Raw genomic sequence first — 23,461 nt, 5'->3', positions numbered from 1 at the left:
TAAAAAAACCCCACAGACCCGCCACAAGCAACAGAGCTCGAGAATCGCTCTGTTCTGCTTCAAACATCTCTATCTCTGTTGCAGAGAGAAACCGAAGAAGACAAACCCTAACCGCGACACGTAGTGTTTTTCTCAACACATGGCTTCATCACTCATTCAAGTTCAATACACGTCATCATCGACAATGGCTTTTGCTTCTTCTTCTTCTTCTCTTTCCACTGGCGCCTCTCATGGCCTCACCGTTCGAACATTAGGTTTTGTTGACCTTCCCCGCACTCGAAACGTCACGTACAATTGTGTGGTAATATTTCATTTTCTTTTATTTATTTAATTATAATAATAATAAATATTATTATTATTATTTATACTTTACCATGTTTTTATTTTTTATTTATGGCATTTGTGTACTAGAAATGTGATATGTCCGAACCGTCAAATTTCGTTAACGGGAAACCGATTGTTCCCATTATCAACGAACAAACACTCCCCAAGTTCATGGAATCTACAAGGACTGACAAAATCGTAGGTAGAAACGGTAACAAGTTGAAATTGTTTTCTGGCACCGCTAATCCTGCACTCTCCCAGGTACTTATACTTTTCTTAAATTTAATATTTAAAAGTATATAGTTAAATAATTAGTGTCTCAAAAATATTTTCTTGCTCTTGTTAAATTATTTTTGGTCTATATGTGAGGACCAATGAACTCCCTCCGCATTGAAATATAAGCAAAAATGTCACTTGAAGTATCTGGACTAAATTTTTAACCAGATACGTCAACTTTTCAAAATACCATTTTTACTCATGTCATTCTAGTTTCATTCCAAAGACGAGTATTATTGAAGGCATATTTATTTACTGGATGTACATTCAAGTGCCACTGCATTTATCATCATTCAGGAATTAATAGGACTTTGGTCTTTTGATTAACTTTTTTATAATTAATTAATGACTATAATGATATGCTATATAACTGAATAAATGTTTATAATTTCTTTTTGGATTGAATGGATCAATTGAATAATTGAAATTGATTTCAAAATTGTATTGAAAGTGCCATCTAGCACAATGGGGTAGGTATAAACATGGTAGGTACTCCTGTAAAAACATGTTTCTTTAATTCGGATTCTGAGTGTTTATTGAACCTTTTGGTCCTTTGCAATGAAAAATAGTTGTATGGCCCATCTTTCAATTGGGTAGGTTTCTGCTGAGAATTTTTAATTTTTTTGTGACTGTTGTGTTGCTTTAACTAGGAAATTGCTCGGTACATGGGTCTGGAACTTGGAAAGATTTCCACAAAGCGATTTGCCGATGGTGAAATCTATGTCCAGTTACAAGAGAGTGTTAGAGGTTGCAATGTATACCTTATACAACCAACCTGTCCTCCTGCCAATGAGAATCTCATGGAGCTTCAAATAATGATCGATGCTTGCCGAAGAGCATCTGCCAAAAATATCACTGCTGTTATTCCATACTTTGGATATGCCAGAGCTGATAGAAAGGCAAGTATTTTGTATATAACACACAACATACACGATTCTCCTACTCATTGGTTTACCACTTGTTGTGTTTTTTTGTTTGTTTTCTGAGTGATTTGGATGTATTTGTCGCCCTGGTGCATGTTTATAAGCAATTACTGGAGCAATTTTTTTGGTGTTCCTTAACAGACTCAAGGGCGTGAATCGATTGCAGCTAAACTTGTTGCAAACCTGATTACTAAAGCTGGGGCGGACCGTGTTCTTGCTTGTGACCTTCATTCAGGGCAGTCCATGGGTTACTTTGATATTCCTGTGGATCATGTGCACTGTCAGGTAAGTTAGCTCTACATGGTTATAGTCTGTTAATGCTTTGTCACCACCTGTTTTCTAATGCATTTGTGTATGATGTCCACTAGCCTGTGATCCTTGATTACCTTGCTAGTAAGACAATAAGTTCAAATGACTTGGTGGTTGTTTCCCCTGATGTTGGTGGCGTTGCAAGAGCACGTGCTTTTGCAAAGAAATTATCTGATGCACCTTTAGCTATTGTAGACAAAAGGCGCCACGGACACAATGTAGCTGAGGTAATAACTGCAACAAAATCTATGCATCATCCTTGTAATGATCCATATCTTTTGGAATTTCCATTTATGTAAGGGGTTATATTTTTCAAACAGCGGTTGTTTGGTTTATATTGGTGTTCATAATCAATTTTTACTTATTTCTGAAATAAGTTTTCGCTCTCTGGTTCACTTTGCTTAACCCCCGATTGTGGCTATTGATAACGCCTATTCGGTATGTATAAAGTTAAATTTTATCTGAGAAAGATAGAAGTTCGTGACTAAGTTGCTCCCATTCTGCATTATCTGGCTTAGCACATTGGAGGTAATGCTGTAGGGTTGGAGGATGTTTAATCGGTCCTACAGAAGGTGCATAGTGGGGTAGTTTATGGCTATGCTATTATGTAATTTACAGTGACAGCAGGTGCATAGTGGGGTAGTTTATGGCTATGCTATTATGTAATTTACAGTGACATTTTGAATATTTCTAGCTTTGTTTGGTATGCACCATTTATTATTCTATTCTAGGTTGTGATAAATTTAATACATTAGAATTGGTTAGGAATGTTGTGGTCCTGATACAAGACACTTCCTCACTGTTGTCCACTTTCCTTTATTTTGACAAGGTTATTAGGATTCAAGGTCTAGAGGGATCACAATATATTGCTCCCTCTGTCCCAAAACAATTGATCCATTTGCAAAAAAAAAGGAAATTGTCCCAAAATAATTGACTTTTTTTAAATTTCCAATGCACCTTTTCTCCAACTGTTCCCTTTAATTAGTACTACTTACATCATTTTCTATGCATTATGTTTTACTATGCATTTATAACATTGATAATATACCAATACCTAACAAGGATAATTTAGTAAAAGTACTCTTTTCTCTCTTGTCATTTATACACTTTTCTCAATATGTGTTAAATCATCAAATGACTCAATTATTTTGGGATGGAGGTAGTGCATTGGTTTTTTATTTGTACACACACATGGATCATTTAAGTATATTTTATCTGTCTTATGTTTCCCCCTGCAGGTGATGAATCTGATCGGAGATGTAAAAGGAAAAGTTGCAGTAATGGTGGATGATATGATTGACACTGCTGGTATGCCTTCTTCAATGCACAATTTACCATTTCAACAGATTTTTTTTCCTGTCTTTTTTTGTTGCATTTAGTAGTTTTTTGCTAGGTAAAAGAAATCTAAGAAAACAAATACTTGTGTTTCCTTTGTTGATTAAAGCTTTATGTACATCCTAAACCTTTTACTTGACACACACACACACACACACACACACACAGTCTCTGTAATTCTTGCTGCAGCTCTGCCTCTATTTTGTTTATTGCATTTTGCATGATGGGCTATGCCTTAAGGTTGTCATCATACCGACTGTCTTTTTTTCATGAATTTTTATCCAACAGATCCCAAATGTTTCTGTACTATTATTTTGGTGTTCCTTATTTTTAAAGTATTCACATCAGGATTTAAAAAAACATTTATTCTTGCAAAAAACTGCTTAGTGTAACTTGAGAGACTGGAGTTGATTATTAAATATTAATACTATCTTAAGACAGTAATTGAGTTTTACATCATTCTATTCTTTGCATTTGCCTGTGAAGATGGCCAGTATCTAGTTGGAAGATTCCATTTTCATTTCCTCAACAAAAATTTGTAGTGCGGTGTCTTTGTTGTGTAGGAAACTATAATAAGTATGATGTTTGTATGTGTTTCGTTTCCTTTTCTTGACTGATATTTGTTTGTTAATGTCTTGTTCTAATTATTTTGGATCTCAGGAACCATTGCCAAGGGTGCAGCACTATTACATGAAGAGGGAGCTAGGGAAGTTTATGCTTGTTGTACTCATGGTGTTTTCAGGTAAAGTAGTGAAGTTTTAGGGCCTAGAGTCTGCTTCTTAAATCTGAAGCATGTTATACTTTTTCAATACCACGTTCTCCGATTTCCATCAGCCTACATACTGCTTAAATCGTTAACCATAATAATAAATTATTCAGTAATCAGCTTCGTTAGTCAGCCAGGTTATCGAGCCTTGGATTATTTTAACAGACCAAACCTATATTCACGCGAACTCTAGCTCAGATCAATTCTATGTTCATCCCTAATCATCCTATTGGTGGCATTGTTTTCATTCTCTGCATCCAGGAACTTTATGTTTAGCATTGACATTTAGCTCATAAATATATGTACCTAGGCACATATGTGATGCATTACTATGTACTATGTATGAAGCTGTAGTCTTACTATGTTTTTATTTTATTTTATTTGCATTATTACAGCCCTCCTGCAATTGAGAGGCTGTCCAGTGGCTTATTTCAAGAGGTGATAATTACCAACACCATTCCAGTTTCAGAGAAGAACTATTTCCCCCAGTTAACTATTCTTACCGTAGCAAATCTGTTGGGCGAAACTATTTGGCGTATTCATGATGATAGTTCTGTCAGTAGTATTTTTCAGTGAACAATCAAAATTGCTTTTTGAAGTTAATTTTAATCAATAAATGTTGTTTATTATAGTCCTGTCTATTTTATCACTCCATATAAAATTCTACTTTTAGTCTTTTAGTTGTCGCCCATTATTTTTAAGGCTCAACATATCATTTTGGTTTCAATTCAAAATGTTATGTAGTGGACCTTTATATATATATAGACTTGAATATATTTTTTGTCTCTTAAAATAGAGCAACTGTCTATGTTAATTTTCAAATTTTGGTTTTAATCTATTAAAAAATCAATTTGATTTAAATATTTTTTTACTTTGGTTTAGTCTTTTTTTGGAAATTTCCAATATCTTGGTCTACTTTCACCGTCACGTCAAAATTAGGCATATCAAGCAACGTACAAGGGTACAAGGGATTTTGGGTCTCTATCTGAGTGGTTAATTCATGTGAGCTCAATAAAACTTTTCCCTGTAGAAGTAACAATGGAGTAGAAAAATAAAACAGTTCAAAATGGAAAATTTTCAAAACAGAAAATGAGTGTATGGATTTCATCATCAAGAAATGATTGAATAGTAGTGGTTTATCTAAAACTTAGTCAGTGGGTGCAAGCTTTTTACTAAACAATATAACATCAAGCCCTGGAATATTGCATCACGTTTATTAACCTCTCAACCTTTCAAATCACTTCCAAAAAAGGATAAATATCCACAAATTAAAAGTGAGCACATGTTACATACACATCAAAGCATAGTAAATCAATTCTTGAAGCACCTTGAAAGCAAAGCTTTTGCAGGTGAATTTTTTATTTAACAAAACAAGACATCAGGACATTTTCTACAAACAATATCTACTTGCAAGCATGTTACAACCATTAGAAGCAATTCTACTCAAATTAACATATGCAAATTTACATGAACTATTCAAATTATACAACTTAAAAATGATTTTTAATTTTTTTTTATAGGGACTAAGAATATATTTAACACTAGAATATAAAGTAATAATCCATGATGAAGCATATATAGCTTTGCTACCTAAATATTAACAAATTAGTAAATCCAAATCACTAACCTTGAAAAATATGAAATCCCTAAATTAATAAAATTGTTAGATATCTTAATTGGTTAAGTTGGTTAATTAATTACACTGGCTAGTTAAATTCTTTACACCAGTTATATATAATATAATTATGGCAAAATACATCCCGCGATCCTTGAACTTAATTCGAAATAATAATTAAGTTTTTTTTTCTATCAATTTGATCATTTATTTAATTTTAGTTAACAATTTAATCTTTATGTTTTAAAATATCAATAATATTATCCTCTTCTAAAGAAATCCAGAAAAATCATCATTATCTTCAAATAAAACTCAGAAAATTAGCAATCATCTTCACAAAAATCTATTTTTTCATCAAATTCATGACTTAAATTTTTATCTTCAACAACAATAACATCAAATCTATCAAATAAATAACTCACATTTTAAGATTTAGGTTAGAGGTTTGATTTGGAGAATGACATAAGAAGAAGAAAATATTGTCTTGGTGGTTTGGGTATCCAAGTGTGAATTTTTTATTTGAAGAGTTTGATGTTGCTAGAGATGAAAATATGAGTTATTTGAAGACTTGAGTTATAAATTTGATAAACATACGAATTTTCTTAAAATTGATAATGAATTTTTATGAGTTTTGTTTAAAGATGAACATAAACTCTCTAAGAGTTAAAAATAATATTGTTGATATTTTAACACGAGAGTTAAGCCCTATAATTATTTTAGTCTAAAATTTTTATAGTTTTGGTCAACATAGTCTCAAATTTTATATAATTATGTATAGTTTTTATACAAATATATTACAGGCCGTGATTTCCAAAAATGCAAGATGACGACTTATTGGGCCCATGAAATTCAAAATCAACCCGATCCAACTCTTTCACTTCTTATATACTTTTCCCTTCTTATATACTTCAGAGCGGAACCCTAGTCTTGCCTAAGATTGATAAAACCCTAATTTATATCTATAAATAATCCCCGAATTCATCTTTCAAACAACGAAAATTTTCTGCCGCGGCAACTTCAATCTTTTTCTTCCTTCATTTAACCTATTTGTTTTGTAATTTTCTTCTTCTCTCTATGTAATACGTTCATTTTGGTTTGTAGTTCAATTTGTGAATGCACAATTAATCATTTTTTTCTTAAAAATATTATTTATTTCAATTCTTGATACCGATGCAATGATGAAAATAAACATGTGCTGGAGCGGGTCATCTTTTGTACTCGTCGATGATGGCGCAATCCTCTAAGAAGTTCTGAGCTCTTACATATATTGTTTTTACGATTTTTTAACGAAAAAATTACTTGCATAAATTGATTAGATTTTTATATTAATAATAAGAGGGAATAGAAAAGCGAAGTGACGATATAAATTCATTTGTCTGTCAATCCTCTGATATTCTTTGATGTATTTATGAATCCCGACAGGTTCTGATCGCTTTCTAAATTCCCGATTCCATTATCTTAATTTTATGTATAATTTGTGTTGATTTGTTCCTTTTTTGAGTAGTAAGTTTTTGTTTTTTCTTCTGTTGTATTTGAATCTGAATGAACATTTGATAAACAATTTATGTTTTGAAATTGATGGGCATATGATGAATCTTAATATGTGTAAATGGGTAATTTGCATCTGAATTTCATTGATGCTACAACACCTTGGAGAACTGATGCCCACTATTATTGATGTTTGTCATTTTTGTTTGTCTTACCTATTCTTATGATGTCATTTTTGTTTGTCTTACCTATTCTTATGATGAGTTTGAATTGTATTCACGGGGAATTTGCATAGTTATGCAGCATTTGCTAATTCATTGGTCAAATTATTAACAATTTAATTTTTTTCTAAAATATTTATTTTTGCATTTAAAAATTCTTAACAGAAATAGAATATTGACATTAATTTAATTTTGTTTGGACCACACATAATTTATATTTTTTTTAAATATGATATAAATACAAAATGTAATACAATAAAATTTATCAAATTCAAATGTTTACTGTAACACAAATTACAAAAATATTTAGTATAATTTTAAAAAAAATTAAATTTTCTGATTTAAATTCCAACTTGTGAGTAATGAATTTTATCTAAAGATATAAAAATTAAGTCAAATAATTTTATAATTCAAAAAATTTAAATAAAATTAATTAAATTAGTTTTATAATTTTTATGTAATTGAGTCTAAAATGTTTAATTAAAATTAATTAAATTAATTTGATTTTTATTTTATATAATTTAATTAAATTATTAAGTTATGATATTGGTATTCTAAAAAATATAGTTTGTTTAAGTTTATTTAAATAATCATATATATTATAGTTAATAAAATTGTATTAATTTAGTAAAAATTTGTATATATATTTTTGGTATTGTAAATCAATCTGTAAAATTAATAAAATAATTTGATTTTTTACATATAATTACTTTTAAAATTATATTTATAGATAATCATTGTGGTAATGGTGTTAAACTTTTTACATCAACAAAACATACAGCTAAATTTTTAAATTCCCCCATTACCAGAAGTGGCAATGCAAAAACTGATAATTAATTCAAGAAGCTAGTAACATCTTATATTTTTTTCTTCCAATTTTACGCTTAATTTTGTAATTAAATCATTTTTTATTCATTATAATTTAAAATAAATAATTTTAATAAACAATAATTTAATTTACATTTTATTTACTATAATTTAAATAAATTAACTATCTGAATAAATAAATAAATAAAGAATGCACTTTTATGTTATTTTACATTTTTTAAATTAATTGAATCGCTAATATTATCACAAAGAGTCTTACTCTATTGAGGGGTGGAAAAAAAAGCAAAATCTGAATTGGTTTGGAGAACTCTGAATAAAATTGTTTTTTGAACTATACTGATTCATAAAATTTAAAAGTAAACTTTATTTTAAAATTAAATTTTTAAGGGAACTGGTTTTAAAAAGTAGAGATTAGGGATGACAATGGGTAGGGTTTGGATAGGGTACTATAGTACCCGTCCCCATACCCGCGATTTAAAAAAATACTTATAACCGTACTCGTACCCTATTGGGTATCAACTTTAATATCAGTATCCGTACCCTATTTGGTATCAACTTTAATATCCGTACCCTTACCCGTTATTCACACTTTAACTAAAAAAATCGATAAATAAATGATATTATTGTGATTAAATTTAAAAATTATTCAAATATCTTAAATTCAATCATAAAATATTATAAACCAAAATATTTTTTAACTAAAAAACATTTTAAATAAACACTCGTTACAATACATATTTAAATATCCATAATAATATTTTGTGAAGTTGCAACTCATATGACAATATTATCTGAGATAATTGATACAAAGTTGCAAGTATAGTTATAAAGTCACAATTAATAAGATATAACTATTAGTTATAAAATCACAATTATTTACCTATTTTTCATAATTAGATTCTTAAAAAAATTCCAAACTTTTATGTTTCAATTATAAATATTGTAATGGTTTAATAATAGATGTTAAAACATAAAAGAAAATAATTAATTAAACTAAACACTAATATAATAAATAAATAAATAACTAAATAAATAAATAATATATTTATATAAGTGCGGATGCGGGGCGGGGTGGGTACTATACTACCCGTACATGCACCCATACCCGCTTAATTTTGCGGGTAATTACCCGTCCCCATGCCCATACCCATTATGCGGGTTTTTACCCTACCCATTGTGGGTTTTTTTTTTTCGGGTATCCACTGTGTATGAGTCTAATTGCCATCCCTAGTAGAGATAAACTATAACCATAACTTAGTTTTAAATTTTAATTCTAGCAAAACCCCAAAACTATAATCAATGTTTATTATGTTTAGAGCCCTAAAATCGAAGTTCGTCCTAGCATAACTCGCAAATGCTGATATTGCTAAGTTGGACGTCTTGTCATGTGTTTGAGCTTGAGACCTCGCAGTTGTGTGAGTTAATTATGATGAAACTTATCATAGTTTCTATAAAAAAAATAAAATAAAAGAATCCTAAAATTGAAATAAACTAAAATGAAGTCATGGCCCCATGGCCAACCGTCCCAAATAGAAAAGCCTTTGCACAATAATTCTTTATTTGGTCTTCTCTCTTCTCGTCTTCCTTCGTGCTTGCACCATCCGTCTTCTGCTGTTTCCTCTCAAATATTCATCTACCTAAGTTTTACCATTTTAGGTTTTTCCGCTGTTTCACCATTTTGATTCATCTACATGATGTTTCTTGTCAAATACCCTTTTGAGATGAGTTCAGACTTTTACCATCCAAAACTTTAGAAATGAAAAATTAGTTATGTGTTGAAAATTCGAGTTCATGCATTTTATTTCTACCATGATTGATACTCTACTTTTAATTTGTGTAATTTGGTTTTGTTTATCTTTATATTTTTAAAGTTACAATTGATAATTGCTTAACCTTTGTATTCATATTTGCTGAGTTTTTTCTCTGTATTTTATTCATGCTTTTTGATTTTTTTCTTTTTGTTTGTGTAATCAATAACATTAGTTTTGTTCTGCCATGAGTTAGAGATATGTTCTTTGCAATGCATTTGTACTTTTTAAGGTTGCTGTTGTTTGCTATTTCTTTTTGTTGATTCTCTTCTCAATATGATATTGCTAATGTTTTGCATTATATATAAAAACTTATGGTAACATCATAACATGTAAAGGGATAAAATAATGTTAAAAGCAAGGGGTGTTTGAAACAAAAAACACAAGAATGAAGATTGTATTGCATTTTAGAGAGAAATCACTAAAACTGTAATATTTGTCTTGTTTTTTGGTTTTGTTTTTGTTTGTGTAGATGTTGTTGAGGATTACTATGATTGTTGCCTGGTAGATGACTTGTGGTTCTTTTCAACATGTACTAATAATGCAACGAAAATTAACTTCCTTGGTGATGTATGGACTTTTTTAAACAAGTGTGGTTTGGATTGGCTTATAATTTATGAGAATTTTTAGTTAGAGTAAATTTATGGAGAATAATCCTTATGATCATATTGGCATTTTTCAAAAAGTTAAATGAGAGAGCATGTGAAAAAATTAAGATATAGAGATTGATTTTAATTTATACTAGAATACGCTATTGTACTGATAACTCATAGTTATTGTAAGATATGTTTGATATATATTTTAGAGAAGTTTATCCAAATTGACTTTTAATTTGATGCTACTTTACATTCTATGGTACTTAACAGATGGTGATATAAACAAAGAAGTTCAATTGTGATCAAATGGACTTATTCGGTGATGGTTGAATTATGGAATATCTTCATTTTATTCACGACTACTTCTCATTGTTTGCATATATATGGTTTGTTCAGTGTTAGAATTTTTGTTTTCATTCATTCATGCTTATGTGAATAGGTCGTCCCAAGTTGTTTACCAGGGAGGAGAAGGCTTTGTTGAGTAAGCGAAAGCCCAACTTGGCAGTTGCTACTTTATTGGTTTATTATTAATTAATAGTAGTAGTATGTTTTAAGAAACTCACGAGTTATATTTATTTTAGGAAATTAAATAGTTATATTTATTTTTAATAAACTAACAATTTCTTGCTATTGTCTATTGTAGTTCAATTTTTAATTTAGTTCTTAATTTGTATTTGAATGTTGTTTAGTTCAGTAGACTTTCTAATCATATTTATTTATTCATATATTGTCAATAAGTGATTACATGGACTCTCCATCAATGGAGAAGGAAGAACATATTGCCACCACTTCGATTGCTCCTACAAGTGAAGCTATATCAGCTACTGTTCCACCATCTAAGAGTAAAAGTGATTGCAAACATGGACTCACTTTTGTGAAGTGCCTAATTCAGGTCAAATGGTCTAATGACATTAATGTGGAAACCTGATAAAATTAAAGGATATGACAAGTGCTTTGACTATGCATTTGAAAAGATGAAACAACCATCCAGATAATCAAGAACACAAAAGATGAAAAAACATCTCTATCAACAAAGCCTACATAAGGGGAGTAAGGTGTCGCCTCTTCACATCTTTCAAAGTTTGATCAAGACGAATGTCGATTGGAGCTTGTGAAGATGTTTGTGGGTGTAAAACTACCTTTTCAGTTTGTGGAGAATGTGTTTTTTCAAAACTTTGTGAATGTCTTACAACTACGATTTGATATTCCATCCAACTCTACATTAAGGCGTGCTATTTGGTCACTTTATGAGGCATAGAGAGAACGACTTAAATTTTTCATCTCAAGGCATTGTAAAAGGGTATGTCTTATGACAGACACATGCACTTCTATCTAAAATCTAAGCTACATGAGCCTAGCTATATATTTCATTGATAAAAAATGGAATTTGCATGAGAAAATCTTGATTTTTTGTCAAATCACAAGCCATACAGGAGAGTTCATGGCTAAGGAAGTTGAGATATGTTTAAATATTTGGGAGTTCAATAGAGTCTTTAGCATAACAATAGATAATGCATCATCTAACGACATCAGAATTAAATTTGTGATGAAGTGTGTGAATGGAAAAAACTATTTGCTCTTGAAATGAGAATATATACATATGCGGTGTTGTGCACATATCTTGAGATTGATTGTAAAGAAACCTTTGATTTGTTAGAAATTTCGATGCTAAGTATGTCAGAGTACTATGTAAGGGTAAAAGCCTTGTAGTACCTCTACCCAAGGAATGTGACTTTGCTTATACGGTGCTTCCCTTTTTGAGCATTTTCAATGAAGCTACTATGCATATTTTTGACTCTTCATATGTTACTAGTAACATATATATAAATGAGGTATTTTCTATTGAAAAGAAGATTCGATTATTAAGCGAGTACAATGGTGCAAGTATAAAGTCGACAAGGATTAAAGTGAAAAGTAAATATAATAAGTATTGGGACAATGCTAATGGAATGGGCACGCTGTTATTGATTGCCATTACTAAACCATACTTGCAAATTTGGATATGTAAACTACATTCTTGATTAATTGTTTGAAGTAGATGGTGAATGATTGAAGACGAAATTGCCATCTTTCTTGAAATCAATTTATCGAGAATATGAAGGCAACGAGGGAAGGTTCTCAAAATACGGGAGAATCACAACTAGAGAAAAATGATAATGATATATACGGTATATGCCTCTACAAAAAATCACTTGGGAAAATAATTGTTCAGAAATCCGAGTTTGATAAATACATTGCTAAAGAGCGTGAACCTTATTTTATCGAGTTTGATATTCTGAATTGGTGGAAAGTCAACTCAATTAGATTCCCCATCATTTCAAGTGTTGCTTGTGAGGTGTTGGTCATCCTATGTCTTCTGTAGCTTCAGAGTATGCTTTTATCGTAGTAATCTTATACCAACGATATTGGAAGTGCTTGTTTGCACTCAATAAGATTGGTTGAAATGATCTCCTTTCTCAGATCTATTTGATGAGGACCTTGAAGAACATGAAACCCTTTGAGAAAGTTAATTTTATTACAATATTTTTAGTTCTACAAACTTTGTATTGTATTTAAGTTTTTTGAATAATAACGAAGTACTCTTTTTTGCAGAGAACATTTCTCCAATGCTATGTGCAACAACATCTATTAGCGTCATTAGTCTTGATGATTGAAGACTTTTGTTTTCTATATGAGTTTAAGAATCATTGTAGTTGAAGTAAAATAAATTATTTGAGTTTATGGATCACACTTTTGAATACTATTTTCATATTTTGAAGTAATTTCACAAAATTGATAGTATTTTGTTTGAAAAATAATTTGGAAAGCCTTTGACTTTGCAGGTTTTGTAAGCCTTTGGAAAAATATATTTTATATGTAGATAGTTTGAATTGAAATTTAAGTTATTAGCTTCATAATTTAACGAGGAGTATGTTTGGATTTGCTTAATACTTAACATGCTATATGTTTTTATCATGAATATGAGTTTGAGAATTTGGAAAATGACTATATAGTGATTTTTTTCGAAGTAATTATGTAAAATTTGGCCTATAGAAAAAAAAATCTATAAGAATTAAACAGTTCGATTCAATTTAATACAAAAACAGTTCAATTCAGTATTATTCATATTATAAAAGTTCAATTCAATTCTAACAAGTAAAACAAAAACACTAGTTCGGTTCAAAGCAATCAACTAGTTCACTGATATATAAAACAAGTTCGGCTCGACTTTTCGACTTGAAATTCAGTTCAGTTTTTCAAACTGAAAATTGGTTCGACTCAGTTTTCAACTAGTTCTAATTTAAAATTGAACTTTATCCACCCCTAATTCTATCCCATAATGTTTGCTTGATTGTACAAAGAATACCTTCTAAAAAAGAAAGTCAAATAAGAGATGAATTCATTCGATAATCAACATTCTAATTATTAACAATCAGTGGTGTCACATTCTTAAAGTATATCGAAAGACATGAACTCACATCATATTGTTATTCTCTATTTTAAGTCCGAAAAATAATTAGTTCAACAATGTCTTACTCTAGTGATGATGTCAGGTGGTATGAACGATGTATTACATAATAAGAGTTTTCATAAGCAAATTTAAGTATTATGTGTCCAAGTGTTAAAAGACAAATCTCTGATAATATTGATAGCTTTGATTGCATAATGATAACTTGTAAATAAATGATAGTTATTTAATTCAGAGTTACGACGTCTACAAGATCAACAACTATTATTCTCAATAGATATCTTTCAACGAATTTTTCCTCTTGCTCTATAAAAAACTTCATATCAAAATAAATTTACAATCGTTGACTATTCAGATCAAATTTCAGAGCTGTAAAAAACACATAAATTTTTTTAATTGTTGTATAGTTTGATAATGCTAAAAAATAAATAAGAATTGAACAACTTGGTGAGACTAGAACCAAGAATACGCGTTGTAAAACATAGTAAGGCTTTACAACATGTAAACGCTTGAAAAAGAATATGTGGTGTAGAGTTGGCGGCATAAAGAAAGAATACTTGAAACCTTAATAAACTTAGAGAATACTTATTGTTATTGAACCAATTAGTTAAAGTAAATTGAATTATTGACTATACTTTATTGACTATACTGAATCTAAACCTTTATAAAATGACTAGATATATCACCAAATTTTTGTGAACAAGTACACAAATCTTGTGTCTTTTCTCTCTTTATTTTGATGTTTCAATTCTCCCTGTCTTTCCTTCAAATCTTAAAAAAAAAAATGTTATTTTTCAAATTTCAATTTGTTATTTTTTCTAGTACATTCACATATTTGTGAACAAAAGCTAGATTAAAACAAACTAAACACGTGCATGATTGAAAGACAAGCATGGTAACTGAAATAGAGCGATGCATCAATGGTAATTTGGGACCACGTCTACTAAAAAACGGATTTGATATCATCATATAAAAAATGGATTTGATATCATCAATAGACTTTAGTTGTTGAATGAAGTTCAGATTGTATTTCAAATTTGTATTTGAAACTATCAAGATATGAATTTTATTTAATCTATTTTGAATTATTGGAGATGACTTTAGTTGTTGAAGGCAGTACATATCTTCATTACCTTGTTTTCAATGTAGCCCATAAGACCAATTTCAACATGAGAAACGTTCACACCGATGTTTTTAGATGTATTTAGTTTGAAACACATGTTATTTTGATGTTGGCGAAGTGATGTGAGACTTCCTTGCATTCACTTAAAACTTCAAAAGTGGTTTCAATCCTCATATTATTGCTGGACAAGGTTAACACATAAGAATATGTAGTTGTGCACATGATATAAAACTCAAGTAGTCAAGCCATTATAGTGAAATACTTGAAGAACATTTTTTTAGTGATAACTACTCCTGATCACAACATTGTACTATGCTATATTGGAAGAACATGTTTACTAGGTAATGAAAAGTCTTATCAGGTACCAATTCTCTTGTCTTGTATATATTTTCATCAAATACTTTTTTTAAATCATTGTTTTGATATAACAATTTGTATATGCAAAGAGTTAACTGTAATTTAATCAAATATTATTAAGAATATTCTTTATAATAAAATATGAAGGTTTTAAACAACAATTGAAGAAGTACCCGCGAAGATGAAGGTTTTAAACAAGATAGGATCTTGGTATGCTATACAATTATTATTAATTAATAATTAATTACATAGGTACGCATACTGGTCTACTATACATTAAAAAACTAAAAAGTTGGTAATATAAAAATTATTTTTAAAAACGAAAACTAAAAATCTACTACTGTTTATAATTTCACTTGATAACTTGTAAGTTGTAAATATAATGTAAGAAAAATACCACAATGATACTTTAAAGTAACTTTCATAGTCTAAACCTATTAATAAAAAAAATATGATAAAATAATATACAAAGTATAACACAAATTATTAATTGATCCAAATTATAGTGAATAAAGTGTATTTATTTATTTTTAAAGTTTCCTAGATTGTGGAATATGAATAACATGCAAATTAAACTGTTTAATTGAAGATTTAAATAGTCCAATTTATGTAAACCAAAATTTAGCGGAGATTTCTTCTTTCACTGCCATACATTAAAATAATATTTTATTTTTATATTAATTTTTTATTTAAAATTCTTCATCGAAATTTATATATATCAAAATGTTTTATTTTTTTGACGTAGAAAACGACCATTTAAAAGATTTTTTTTATGTAAAATATTCTATTTAATTTTATTTATTTTGACACATTTATATTCTCAAAAAGATAATATAAAATAAATTCAACATTTTATATAGAACAATACGATATTTATATAGAATTACCAATACTAAATTGATATCTTTTTAGAATTTTTGACCCTTTCAAATTAATCTAAAAGTGTAAAAAATCTTTAAATTTTAATTTTAGTACCAACCCGCATGGGCCGCATGTTCAACAGATCGATAAAACCCAATTGTAGTCTTGCCTAACATTGATTAAAAAAACCCTAATTTACACTATAAATCATCCCCAAATTCGACTTCCTTGCTATCCAAAACAATTCAGCTGTCGGCAACTTCAATTTCCTCCTTCGTTATTTTCTGCATTTTGTGTTTGTTCTTTTTACTTCTTCCGTATTCAATATTTGGGGATCAACAATATCAGCAATTGTTACTTCAAAGTATTTGCATAACTATTTACTTCAATTTTTGATACTGAGCAATGATGAAAATAAAACTGTGCTGGAGCGGGTCATCTTTTGTGCTCGTCGATGATGGCGCAATCCTCTAAGAAGTTCTGAGCTCTTACATTAGCCGTTTTTACGCCTTCTTTTTACGATTAAAATTATTTTCAAAAATTGATTTGTTTTTATTTATTTATTAATAATTAATAATAAGAGGGAAAAAAAGCGACGTGACGATAGAAATTCATGTCTGTCAATCCTCTGATATTCTTTGATGTATTTATGAATCCCGACAGGTTCTGATCGCTTTCTTAGTTCCCTCTTTCATTACCTTATTGTTTTTAGGTTATGGTGATTTGTTACTGTTTTGAGTATCTTAGATTATGTTGTTGTATTTCAATACATGCATTTCATATTGTTACAAAGTTATGAATGAGCATATGATGAATTTTAATATGTGTAAATGGGTAATTTGCATCTGAATTTTATTGATGCTACATCACCTTGGAGAACTGATGCTCATAATTTTTCTTTATACTTATTATGTTATCAAATTTGAGTTTGTGTCAGTGTTGTTTTTTAATTAAAGGGGCACATGATGAGTTTGAATTGTGTAAATGGGTAATTTGCATCTGAATTTTATTGATGTTAATATCACCTTGGAGAACTGATGCCCCGAATTTATATTGAACCTATTTTGTTGTGGATTTGAATTATATATTTTTATGATTGTTTTTGAATTCTCTTAAGAAATAACTACTGGACTACTTTCACCATTTAACGTGCATTATATCTATAAAGTTTGGGTAGAATTGAAGTTTTAAATGTGATCTGCGATAGAATCTTATGCTGTATTGTAGGGCATTCATTGCATTAGTTCTACTGCCTAACCAATTTTGAATTTTGAGCATTCATTAATATACTTGGTTGATCCTATGTAACTGGTCTGAGATTAAGGATGGTTACCGAAAAGAATGATCAGAACATGGAAGAAATCAAAAAATCGATGGATAAGAATGGTTAAATTCCTAACAAAAGTTGGACTGAGATTGGGGATGGTTACAGAAAAGAATGTTCAGAACATGAAAGAGGTAAAAAATTGATGGAGAAGAATAGTTAAATTTCCAGTTAGGCTATTCATTGCATTAGTTCTGCTGTCTAACCAATTTTGAATATTAACAAAAGTTGGACTGAGATTGAGGATGGTTACAGAAAAGAATGTTCAGAACCTGAAAGACATAAAAAAAACTGAATAAGAGGTAACACAGTACATTCTGAACACATTACACTTAACATACCAAAATTGTCATCAAAATGTTAGGAAACTTGAGGTGTCAATCTTGAAGATCATAGTCACCGGTTGTCTCTATCAAACCAACCAAATTGTAAAACAAAATCATATAAATTGATGACAAATTTACATGTTATCTTTTTAACTAAATTGAAATACAGTTCAACTGTCTCTAAGTCTGTTCTTAGAAACTTCAAATTATGAGTAAGAAATATTTGACTTTTAGAGTCACCTAGAATTTTGTTTTTATACCTCAATCTCTGCGTGGCATATATATTAGAGACAAGTCCCCATCTTCAAAGAAAATCTCTGGATGTACTACTGCACTTGCAAAATTTAAAGCTCGTTGTAGCTTGTGGTGGTCCAATACTTCAACATCAACCAAGAAGATTGAGCTAACTGGTCGATGATCTGAGAGCTTATTTTCAGCACACTGATATTTAAGTTGCTTTATTCCTTTTCCTAGCCACAATATTCGATCACACCTGCATATTTTTATTTCTTAGAACACAAGTGTTTAATACATGCTATAATAAAAAAATTGTAGGTTTGTACTCACCATGCTGGAGATCTCTTTTTTCCACCTTCTTGTGTGTCCTCACCCGCATATTTATCAGAGTTAAATTCATACTTGTAAGTTGGTGGAAAGTTTATCAACCCCTCTTTCCATCCCTCAAATACATGTCCTTTATATAATTCATTGCTTAGCTGCAAATAAAGTTTGAAGTATTATTGAGAAAAATTCAAATCTCTATTAAAGAATGATAAAACCTGAAAAGAATTTTTATAAAGATTGACGCAGCGTAACATGATATCAGAATCTATTCATTTCAGTCACTCACCAAATTATTCACATACCAAGTCTAATAGTGTTGGACATATATGAAAATCTATTGGTGAAAACACTTGCAACCCTTTTGGTCATTCTAGGTGATAAAAATTAGAACAACTTGTTAGAGACCAATAGTTTAGTCTAAGTTTCATAATTCTCACCTGATCGGAATTCATGAGTTCATCCCATTTCTTTAGAGCTACAAGCTTTCGAATCTCGGCATCGGACATATTGATACGATAATTCAAATCTCCAAACCAGAAAATCTGACTGTCATTACAAAGAAATCCATCAATAAATCCAAGAACTTCATTCACAACACTCATAAACAATATTTCTCAGTCTAAAAATGCTAATAAGAATATTGTAATTTGTAAAGGACAATTTTTAAACTAAAGCTAAAACTTGCTTACTCATGTGATGGTATTGTATGTGGTTGATCTGTATCAAAGACCGATGCAAAACGAGTACGTTGTAGAATTTCATGAACATCCGAGTTTCGTCTATGTTCTGCTCCATCTTTTTGACCAGAAGCTAAATGTGAACAAACAAAGCACATGCGTGACTGAAAGACAGACATGCTAACTGAAATAGACCCCTGCATTAGTGATGTTACCAAATGCACACTTATTATACTATATGATAAATGATATCAAAATTGTATGAAAAAAAAGTGCATTGTGTGATTACCTTGTTTCCCATATAGCCCATAAGACCAACTCCAACAGGAGAAACTTTCAAATGATGAATATGTCTTCTCAAATTCCTTTGAACCCAAACAGACACATATATTCCTACCATTTGCTTGCTCACAATCCTAACATACTTAGGATGCAATTTCACTTCTTTGTTATTTGTTAATTCAGAGAATGCATCATTTTCTTCATCTGATACACCAACAAGTGAATCAAATACCTGAGGCACCATTTCATGTTGCTGCTCTCTCCAAAACAAACTCAAATTTCCTGAACTTTGGTGTGAACGTTTCATTCCATAACCATACAAAGAAACACTATCTATCAAGTTAAGGCCAATTCTAGCTGAGCTACTTAGTACTCGACGCAATTTCGGATTAGAATCGACATGATGGATTGTGTCGAATGAAAGTTCGGGCCAATCAAGTATAGTTTGAAGATCATTGCCATATATTTTCCTCAATGGAAAATTGTTTTCCTCTTTATTTATCTCATTAGCAAAATTTGTTCTGACAGGAGAATGAGGGGCACTGTAGCTTTTTGGTTTATTTTCAGGTTCAAAAGATTTGTTTAGTGTTCTTCGAATGATTGATTCCCATTTTGAGATGGGTTTATTATCCTCTGCTCCCAATACATTTCCAGCATTCAGTGGAACTACCTCTTGGAAACTGTTAGCACCAACACATAAGCATGGAAGCAAATATCATAAGAACAATTTTATAACAAGATTTTTAATACCATATTCATATTGAAATTATAGCATAAAACATGTTTTGTTCCAGCAAAAACTAATTAGTTAAAAATTTTATAGTAACTAACCCAATAATGTAAATATCAGCTGGTTCTTCACTACAAACCCAACCCTCAATATCAAGATCATCATTGCATGGAAGTATTCCAGCAACATTCCAAGTACCAATTGTTACCCTAAAAATGAACCATTTAATATTAATGTAATGAATATATTTAAAGTTAATGACATGTCACATAATTTGATTAACAAAATAGTACCTCAGTTCCTTCGTATTTATGTACTGAGCACGCAGAGTTTCTGATTTTCCTCTTCTATGTCGTTGTCTCATCTTGTAGCCCTTAAAAGATGTATCTGAAGATGTATCTGAATTACAAATATCAAATCACATATATTTAATGATTTCAGCTTCATAACAAGCTACTATTCTAATAACCATGCCACTATTGGTAGAAGGTACTTAATTAAGAGCAAGAGTACATATTTTTTTCAATTATCTCATTTTATATATAAATATTGATGTGAATCTTAAACAATATTTCTCTCCAAAATCATGATTAGTTAACTATTTTTATTATAAAAAAATAAAAATTAGTAATTTGATTATTTTTGTATATGATACATAAAAGTTGATGTGAATCTTAAGTTAACATTTTTCCTACAACAACATGATCAACTTAACCATTCATTAGTTTTGATTATTCTAATAATGTTTGAATTTATCGAATCATCTGTTAAATGATTGTTAGATTTATTTAATATAGATGATTAACTAATTTTTTATGACAATAGTAAACAATATTATTATTATGATTATTGTTTATAATAGCCAATATTAGCCTTTTATAACTACAAATTTTAGTAATTTAAAATTATTTTGTCATGAGAGTTGGGTTGATTTTTGATTTTTTATTTATCTTAAAAAAATATAAATACTACTATAATTAATTAATAATTACGAAATTCTCATTTCAAATTAAAATATAATATTCAATCAAATATCGATACCTGTACACGGGATATTTGCAAAAGGAAATTGGGGATAAAGGATGATAAAATATTATTTGATGTTTGACTTGGAAATATGGATTGTGTTCTAAGCGGATTATCTTCCTAGACGTCTATGCTTCTATTTTTGTGATGGGTATTACTTTTGAAAGCCCTAAAATATAGAACTGAAGCAATAATTTTTCCCATCATACCATTATAGTTTTAACAAAATATTTTCTCTTATTTTAATATTTTTTATAACATCAAAATTCAAATATTATTTTGTTATATTGTGGAAGTCTAAATTCTTGTGCTAAACCAAAAATAAATGGTATTTTTATTATGATGCCCATTGACATGATCAATAACACAATATATATATAGCACAATAATTTATGAACACTAACCAAGTCACTATAATCATAAAACATGACATGAAAGGTTAAAAGGCATAAAAAAATAATTTTGACATTCTTTCTTTGTAAACTAAACCAGGAACAGATACTTTTTGTAGTTCACTCCTCTTATTGGACAGAGAATTTTTAATTAAAATATCTACATATCCTCTCTTTTCTTTGATTCTCTAAGCAGCTGCATGTCCTGTGCAACTGTATCTAGCTAGAGAGATAAGTTTTCTCTCACAATCTCATTAGATATAACCGTCTTCAAATTTTCTAGAATTGTTGTACCATATAATTCGTTTCCAATCCTTTAGACCAACCATTGCATAACAAAGCAAGATAGATGCAAATTGAAAGATCAAAAATGTAAAAGAGAAAGAAACCAATCAATCTAACCAGTAAGAATAATACAATAGTAAATCGTTAAGCACATACCATCATCTTCACTCTCAGTTTCAGTGTCTGCTTCATCTTCACTAAAATCATACACCTTTTGCTTTATATTCAACCATTTCTTCACTATTGTAGGCCAAAAGAGCTGCCATAAAACCAAATTATAAGGTTTTAAGAAAATGCATCTAATATATTTATATATATCCTTATACAAGTCTACAAGGCATGTAAAAGTTTACCTCTGATCTTTTTCCTTTCCTTGCTTTCATTGTGCTTCAAGTCAAAATATTATAACTGAAATGAAAAGTACTTGTGTACTGTGCCATGCTTTCAAAGATTAAGCTCTTAAATATGGTACCAGTCACTGTCACTCACAACTTTTAGCCACTATATATATATATATATATTTAAGTAACTAACTGATAGTAGGTCTTCTCATATTGTAACAACTAATTAACAAAATAAAGTATTGTAACAATTTATTTTAGTGCACAATACAGAGGAGATCCATATAGAACAGAACAGAACAGAAAAGGACAAACAAAATTGTGTGACAAATATCAGCAAGATATCCACAACCACAACTTTCATAAGGTAAAAAGTAAATTGAATACTGCTAGTCCTCACTCATTCTATATTATTTTTCAATCTAATACGTATCAAGATATTTTTAAAATTTCTTAGATGTATCTATATTATCTATTAACAATATATAAATGTAATTTTGTATCCAAATTTTGAACAATTGAAATTTTGGGAGAATTATTCGAAATAAAATCCAATAGAAAATCTCTACTTTAATTAGACAGAGAGAGATATCTAAAAGATAAATCAATGAGCCAGTTCCAGAAAACAGAACTGTTAACTACAAAATGATAATGTTGTTTTCCATATTTAGTCAAGCAAGTAGCTAATATAAAAAAATAGTTAAAACTATAAAATAATCCAAATGGCAATATTTTCTATTAGTTTATATCAGATTAAACTGCAGCCACAAAATTCAGAAGTTAATACATCAGCAGTCACCAAATCAAGGGATGAATAATATGTAGTGAGTAGAACAGGCCAATTATTAAAATACTTTTTTATATTATTTTTCAGATTGAGGCAAGCAACTAGCTAATAACAAAAATTAGTGGAAATCATAAAATAATCCAAATGGGTATTTTTTACTATTATTGATTAGAACAATAATGCAGAAATTAATATCTACTACAGTAGCAGAATTAACTGGTGCCACAAATAATATATAGAAGTTGTTAATACAGAAGCACATACCAAAACAGAAAGTGATGACGAGTGTAAACAAAAAAGAAAAGATACGTACAAATCAAGTGTGCAAGATTTGTCAAATGATCCCCACAAAGGAGAAGTTTGCCTAACAAGAAACGATCTTATATAATTTTAAAATCACAAAGATAAAATCCTTTAATTTAAAGATTTCAACAGAATACACCCTTTAT

General features: G+C 29.6%; 2 protein-coding genes and 7 non-coding genes across 10 annotated transcripts; 8 read left to right on the top strand and 1 right to left on the bottom strand.

The window, feature by feature from the left end:
* On the top strand, positions 1 to 4,564 carry LOC101511593 (ribose-phosphate pyrophosphokinase 1). The gene is made up of 8 exons (XM_004508948.4): positions 1 to 301; positions 412 to 585; positions 1,251 to 1,499; positions 1,665 to 1,808; positions 1,892 to 2,059; positions 3,071 to 3,140; positions 3,828 to 3,909; positions 4,329 to 4,564. The coding sequence occupies exons 1-8, from the start codon at positions 140 to 142 to the stop codon at positions 4,507 to 4,509; spliced, it is 1,230 nt and encodes a 409-aa protein (XP_004509005.1). The 5' UTR covers positions 1 to 139; the 3' UTR covers positions 4,510 to 4,564.
* A 2,154-nt stretch (positions 4,565 to 6,718) lies between these two features.
* Positions 6,719 to 6,806, top strand: LOC113787852 (small nucleolar RNA U61). The gene has a single exon (XR_003474374.1). It is a non-coding gene; the product is annotated as a small nucleolar RNA U61 (small nucleolar RNA).
* A 91-nt stretch (positions 6,807 to 6,897) lies between these two features.
* On the top strand, positions 6,898 to 6,981 carry LOC113787860 (small nucleolar RNA snoR14). Its single transcript, XR_003474382.1, has one exon. It is a non-coding gene; the product is annotated as a small nucleolar RNA snoR14 (small nucleolar RNA).
* A 144-nt stretch (positions 6,982 to 7,125) lies between these two features.
* On the top strand, positions 7,126 to 7,218 carry LOC113787849 (small nucleolar RNA Z101). Its single transcript, XR_003474371.1, has one exon. It is a non-coding gene; the product is annotated as a small nucleolar RNA Z101 (small nucleolar RNA).
* Positions 7,219 to 16,678: 9,460 nt separating this feature from the next.
* On the top strand, positions 16,679 to 16,766 carry LOC113787851 (small nucleolar RNA U61). Its single transcript, XR_003474373.1, has one exon. It is a non-coding gene; the product is annotated as a small nucleolar RNA U61 (small nucleolar RNA).
* A 104-nt stretch (positions 16,767 to 16,870) lies between these two features.
* On the top strand, positions 16,871 to 16,952 carry LOC113787861 (small nucleolar RNA snoR14). The gene has a single exon (XR_003474383.1). It is a non-coding gene; the product is annotated as a small nucleolar RNA snoR14 (small nucleolar RNA).
* A 124-nt stretch (positions 16,953 to 17,076) lies between these two features.
* On the top strand, positions 17,077 to 17,169 carry LOC113787848 (small nucleolar RNA Z101). Its single transcript, XR_003474370.1, has one exon. It is a non-coding gene; the product is annotated as a small nucleolar RNA Z101 (small nucleolar RNA).
* A 62-nt stretch (positions 17,170 to 17,231) lies between these two features.
* On the top strand, positions 17,232 to 17,324 carry LOC113787850 (small nucleolar RNA Z101). The gene has a single exon (XR_003474372.1). It is a non-coding gene; the product is annotated as a small nucleolar RNA Z101 (small nucleolar RNA).
* Positions 17,325 to 17,637: 313 nt separating this feature from the next.
* On the bottom strand, positions 17,638 to 22,625 carry LOC101511070 (type I inositol polyphosphate 5-phosphatase 2-like). 2 transcript variants are annotated; one of them, XM_004508947.4, is made up of 10 exons: positions 22,238 to 22,625; positions 22,041 to 22,143; positions 20,475 to 20,580; positions 20,283 to 20,390; positions 19,459 to 20,131; positions 19,182 to 19,366; positions 18,930 to 19,038; positions 18,496 to 18,644; positions 18,189 to 18,421; positions 17,638 to 17,874 (listed from the first exon to the last, which is right to left on the bottom strand). In XM_004508947.4, exons 1-9 carry the CDS (start codon positions 22,265 to 22,267, stop codon positions 18,190 to 18,192), a joined length of 1,695 nt encoding a protein of 564 aa, XP_004509004.1. In that variant the 5' UTR covers positions 22,268 to 22,625; the 3' UTR covers positions 17,638 to 17,874; position 18,189. The 2 variants fall into 2 exon arrangements, with proteins under 2 accessions (XP_004509004.1, XP_004509003.1); XM_004508946.4 differs by having other exon boundaries at positions 17,638 to 18,421; positions 22,238 to 22,623.
* Between the last annotated feature and the right edge of the window lie 836 nt (positions 22,626 to 23,461).

This window comes from Cicer arietinum, chromosome 7 (assembly GCF_000331145.2).
Source record: "Cicer arietinum cultivar CDC Frontier isolate Library 1 chromosome 7, Cicar.CDCFrontier_v2.0, whole genome shotgun sequence".
NCBI lineage: Eukaryota > Viridiplantae > Streptophyta > Magnoliopsida > Fabales > Fabaceae > Cicer > Cicer arietinum.
This window is presented reverse-complemented; position numbering and strand designations above follow the sequence as displayed.

Excerpts from the sequence above, each read along its gene's own strand:
- LOC101511593 (XM_004508948.4), top strand. The coding sequence starts at position 140 with ATGGCTTCATCACTCATTCAAGTTCAATACACGTCATCATCGACAATG. Across the intron at positions 302-411 it reads ACGTCACGTACAATTGTGTG|AAATGTGATATGTCCGAACC; the intron begins GTAATATTTCAT and ends TTTGTGTACTAG. Across the intron at positions 1,809-1,891 it reads TGGATCATGTGCACTGTCAG|CCTGTGATCCTTGATTACCT; the intron begins GTAAGTTAGCTC and ends GATGTCCACTAG.
- LOC101511070 (XM_004508947.4), bottom strand. The coding sequence starts at position 22,267 with ATGAAAGCAAGGAAAGGAAAAAGATCAGAG. Across the intron at positions 19,367-19,458 it reads TGGGCTATATGGGAAACAAG|GGGTCTATTTCAGTTAGCAT; the intron begins GTAATCACACAA and ends TCACTAATGCAG. Across the intron at positions 18,645-18,929 it reads AACTCATGAATTCCGATCAG|CTAAGCAATGAATTATATAA; the intron begins GTGAGAATTATG and ends CTTTATTTGCAG.